The sequence below is a fragment of the Benincasa hispida genome, chromosome 5 (assembly GCF_027475165.1).
Source record: "Benincasa hispida cultivar pf3 chromosome 5, pf3_genome.v1.1, whole genome shotgun sequence".
Classification (NCBI taxonomy): domain Eukaryota; kingdom Viridiplantae; phylum Streptophyta; class Magnoliopsida; order Cucurbitales; family Cucurbitaceae; genus Benincasa; species Benincasa hispida.
This window is the reverse complement of record NC_143482.1, coordinates 39,740,801-39,745,966: the sequence shown is the minus strand read 5'-3', so window position 1 is coordinate 39,745,966 and position 5,166 is coordinate 39,740,801. Positions and strand designations below refer to the sequence as shown.

The 5,166-nt window shown below is 28.7% G+C and overlaps 1 protein-coding gene and 1 pseudogene across 1 annotated transcript; both read right to left on the bottom strand.

The window, feature by feature from the left end:
- Positions 1-990: 990 nt before the first annotated feature.
- Positions 991-1,488, bottom strand: LOC150036130 (basic form of pathogenesis-related protein 1-like; annotated as a pseudogene).
- Positions 1,489-3,295: 1,807 nt separating this feature from the next.
- On the bottom strand, positions 3,296-3,790 carry LOC150036129 (basic form of pathogenesis-related protein 1-like). The gene has a single exon (XM_090313572.1). The coding sequence runs from the start codon at positions 3,788-3,790 to the stop codon at positions 3,296-3,298; it is 495 nt and encodes a 164-aa protein (XP_090169698.1).
- Between the last annotated feature and the right edge of the window lie 1,376 nt (positions 3,791-5,166).

The window sequence follows — 5,166 nt, the reverse complement described above, 5'->3', positions numbered from 1 at the left end:
GAACTCACGAATTGGAATTGATCGAAGTATCACGGAGCTTCATGAATTAGAATTGATCGAAGTATCACAGAGCTTCACGAATAGGATTTCATGAGACTGATTCATGGACTGATGTTTCACCGTGAAAGAAAAAGGAAAGTATTCACGAACGGAAATGTGAAAAAGGAAAGTTAATAAAGGGAAAGAGAGGGTAAATTTGAAATTTCGAAAAAAATAATAGCTTGACCGGTCAATGTTTGCTATATTAGCAAATATTTGAAATGTGGTATATATGATCAGTTTTTTTTTTTCCATTTGTATTATTCGATACATGCTTATTTTTTTTTTTGCTTTGGGATGTGATGAGGATGCTAAGGAAGTGTTAACCTAGTTGAGATGTCCTAGTGCATCTACTGATTTCATTAAAAAAAAAGTCATCCTTTAATTAGGAGTAGGTACACCTAGTTGCGTCAAAACCCTAAACTGTCAAAAATAAGAATAAAAGTCTGGTCCGTAGTGCTTACAAACATTCTAATTTTAATTCCTCTATTTTTTTTATTATTATTATTTTTTTTGTTTTGTTTTGTTTTTTGTTTTTTTTTTTTTTTTTTGTAGTGAGAGATTACAAGAAACGGGCATAACTTAAAAAAATGAAAAAAAAATAACATTGATTATTGAGGCCTTAATTCTTATGGACATTTTATTTTTTACAATTTTACTATGAATTTATTCGCTATTTACAAGAAGTGAAAACTACACGAACCAACATATAAACAATAAATTAAATGGTAACCAACCAAGACATTAGTTTGATCAAAGTAACAATATTGATATAAGCTAAAATGCTACTTTTGCATCATTAATCCTTCATTTTTCACAATATGATATCCTTCCATTAGAAAAGTTAACACATATAAACAGTAATTTTCAATTAGAAAAGTTAAACACATAGTTACTTCTTCATTAGGCAACCCAATTAATAAGCCTTACAATAATCCTTCTAAAAATTTATTATGGACGTTGGCCTATATAGTTGCCTGGAGGATAATAGTTGCATATAAAAAAAAAAACACAATTATTTTGGCACTTCACTTAGGCACAACCAACCGATTTGGTGTTCTTCCATACCAACTGTGTATAATGGAGGCAATGACTAGAGTCATTGACACACGTATTAGAATTGTAATCGTAATGTTTTTTCTCGTCGACCCAGAGACTCACCGCCGTCTCTACTGTCATCATTTTGTATCTCTCTGCTAGGTTTTCATCATAAGATCTTCCAGAGTGCTCCATTTGACAAGTAGCAATCTTCTCGTTTGCGTAATTCTGAGCATAGGCAGCCAAAGTGGTGTTCCAATGAAGGGACTCGATGCCAACCTCTACATGGATGGCGTTGTGGGTGACAACCTAGTTTTTAGGGTAGCTTTCGGCCAAGATGGGGGCAATGGAAGCTAGGGTTAGGGTTAGCCCCAATAAGCAAAGGGTGGAGAGAATGCTGGCAAATGCCATGTTTTTAAATTATGGGTTTCGTCCTCTAAACTAAGTAGTTGGAGGAATAGTTATTGAATGAATTGGATGTGGAGACTTGGGGTTTGGGGTTTGTCTTAGGTAGGGTTTTTATATAGAGAAATGAGATGGGGTATAGTTCCATTTTAGGGGTTGTTTTGGGATACCGAGCAAATATCTAATAATATATTTTTAAAAAAATTACATCTTTAAAAGAATACAACATTTCAATTACATCTTTAAAGAATTACTTAAATATAACCATATAAAAGAATTATTCATGTAAACCTAATTAAAGAGGGGAGACAACACAAATCCTTAGATTGAAATATGGAACTTATTTTTCTTGACATGATCGATTAAAATATAGTTTAATTGGTTAAAGTATTATATCTTTTATCAAAAAATTAATGGTTTCAATATTTTCTTTTCCTTCACAAGTTCAAAAATATTTTTTTAGACAACATATAGAGTAGAAAATCAAACTTTTAACATTGAGATTGATAGTATAAATTTTATGTCAGATAAACTATGCTTATATATGTATTATAAGAACACTCTAGAAAAATCACATATTACTTGTTAATTCCAATATTTTTTTATTAAAAAAAAAAAGTTAAAGCTATTAGAAAGCTTTAATCACATCTAATTAAAAGATGGATGGCCAATGCAAATCATTAGATCGAGATATGGATCTTGTTTCTTTTCTTTTTTGACAAAATAGATTTGGCCATTGGAAATATTCATTTTTTAAAAAGGTTAAAATATTATTTTCATCTATATATTTTAGAATTTATTTTATATCAATTCATATACTTTCAAATGTTCATAGCTTTAGTCTAAATACTTTCAGACTAATATTAAGAGGACCTAAAATTAAGATTTATTGAAAATACAAGAATTAGATTTTTCATTTTATCCTTTCGCTGGGCTTTTCCATATGATTGTCTAGAGTTCTCCATCAGACAAGTAGCATTCTGTGTTAGCCCCAACAAGAAATAAAGGCAGGGAAAATGTGTGTATGCTATTGGGGAAAAAAAAAAACTAGGAAAGTATTTCTACCTAGTGTAAGTCCACGTCGTTTTCTGTTGGAAGATCTCACGTTAAAAAAATTAAGAATTTCACAGTATTTTTAAGATAGATGAGTTACTCTTTTCATTATTACTAATTAGTTAGAAGATGGAACCACATGTTATTCTATATGTTATTTGAGCCCATGTTATCTATTATGGATCCTAAACATCATTAATGCGCCATATGTTCGTTCAATTCAACCTGTTAAGAAGCTTGAGAAGGTCAAGAAGTTTTAAAAATCACGAATTACAATCGAGGATTAAATGTAATTAATTTTTAATTTTCAATTAGTCCCCAAGTTTATTTAATTTTCTAGAGAAGTATATCCTAGGATATTAATTAGGAACATCTAATATTTTCTTCTGACACCTATAAATAGAGGTTGTTCTCCATCGTCCCTTAAAATCAAGCAAAATGTCAAAGCACTAAATAGAAGATGTTTCTCCATAATTCTTTTCATTTTGGATTCTATCCTAAATAGAAGTCTAAATTTAAAATGAAACGAAGGTAAAGCAACTTGAAAGAACAACATTTTAGAATTCAATTGAAAATATTTAATAAATAATTCAAAAAATATTTGTGTTATACATACAATACCAATGTATCAAGCTAGCATCACAGATTATAAAACAATTCAAGATCATAACCTGGAAAAAATTATGGTCTTGATAAAAAGTAATACAAAATTCACTACGGGCTTGACCCCTGTTATTTTGTGATCATTTAATTTGCAAGTTTAGTAAGGAAGTTGGTCAGGATAGCCGCCGGGAGGATAATAGTTGCAAATGGTGAAAATATAGTTGTTGTTGCATTTAACTTCCGCGCAACCAATCGATGTCGTGTCCTTCCACACGACTTGAAGGAAATGGCCACACTCTTCCTCGACGCACTTGTTTGCTTGGTGGTTGTAAAACTTCTTCTCACTTGCCCAATAGTTCACGGTCAATTCTGCTGTTGTCGTCTCGAATGTTTCGGCCAAGTTTTCACCATAAGGTCCCATAGAATGCTCCATCTCGCAGGTAGCGATCCTAGTTTCCGCGTATTTTTGAGCATATTCTGCCAAAGTTTTGTTCCAAGTGACCGGCCCGACACCATACTCAGCACGAATGGCATTGTGGGCATCGACGAAGTCCTGAGGGCTGCTTTTCGCAACCGTGGGAGATATTGGAGCTAAGATTAGGGATAATCCCACACAACAAAATGCAAAGAGAGAGATGATAGAAGATGCCATTTTAAGATTTGTGGCTTTTTCTAAAGGAAGATTAGTTGAAGGATTGGTCGAGAAGATTTGTGTTTTGTTTAGGGTATTTATACCAAGAGGATCAAATCATTTGGTTCTATTTCAGTGAGTTGTTTTGTTGGGATGTAAATACAACAAGAGATAAAAGTGGAGGTACATTGAAATTCCCTAAATTTATGCTAATTGATCAATATTGTGTGGATGGTAAAATAAAAATGGCTAAATCTTTCTTTGTAAAATTAAAGTCATTGATAATTTTACGCTATAAAAATATAAAAGAAAAATTATAAATAAAAAAATCCCAAAAATATTTATACTTTATAGCAAAATGTTTCAAAAGTACAAGTAATTTTTTGCTATAAAGTGTAAATATTTTTAAATATTTTTTTATATTTAAAAAATCCCTAAAATATATTGAATGTCCATGTTGTACAAGTACTTATAAAAAACTAGTCGGAACTACGTGTGTTGCACATGTTTCATAACATTGAAAATGAAATATACATGTATAAGTAAAAAAAAAAAAAAAAAAAAATTACTATTCTATTTAAATCTCAATCTCGCATAAACGTTAGAAAGAACACAATTTATGTTAAATGATAAAAAAAAAATTGTAACATACCTTAAGCAAAAAATTAAAAAAAATGTGATTTTTTAAAAAAAAAATGTGTCCTTTATTTAATGTGAAATATATATATATATATATATATTTTTTAAATCAAATGTGATTTTTATTAAGGGAAAAAACATCATTTGTCTAACGTGAATTATATATATATATATATTAAAGGAATGTGTAGTATATATTAGTTAGAGATAAATTGTGTTTTTTTAAGAAAATATTTTTTTTCTTTAAAAAAGTAGTTATTAGTTAAAGATAGAATGTGTTTTTTTTAAAAAAAAAAAAAAAAGAAAAAGAAAAAAAAAAGAAACCATTTATTTAAAATATAAGTTAAGGATAAAATGTGATTTTTTTGAAAATATATATATATTTTAATGATTTGATTATCTTTCTAATTTCAAATTTTGATTTAAATCAACATTTTTGTTTTAAATTTCGTGATAATTCTTTATTATTTTTTAAAAAACATTTTATAATGAATGATTTGATTACCCTTCTAGTTTTAAACTTAAAATTAAACCAAAATAATAATAATCATTATTATTATTTAAAATTTTGTTATAATAATCTCTTAGTTAGTTTTTCTTTATTTGTATTGATGATTTGATTATCTTGTTAATTTCAAACTTTGATTTAAACCAAGCTTTTCTAATATATATACACACGTATGTATATGTATATAGATAATGTGTTTATTCTTTTAATTTTAGACTTTAATTTAAAGCAAAATACTACTATTTTTTTA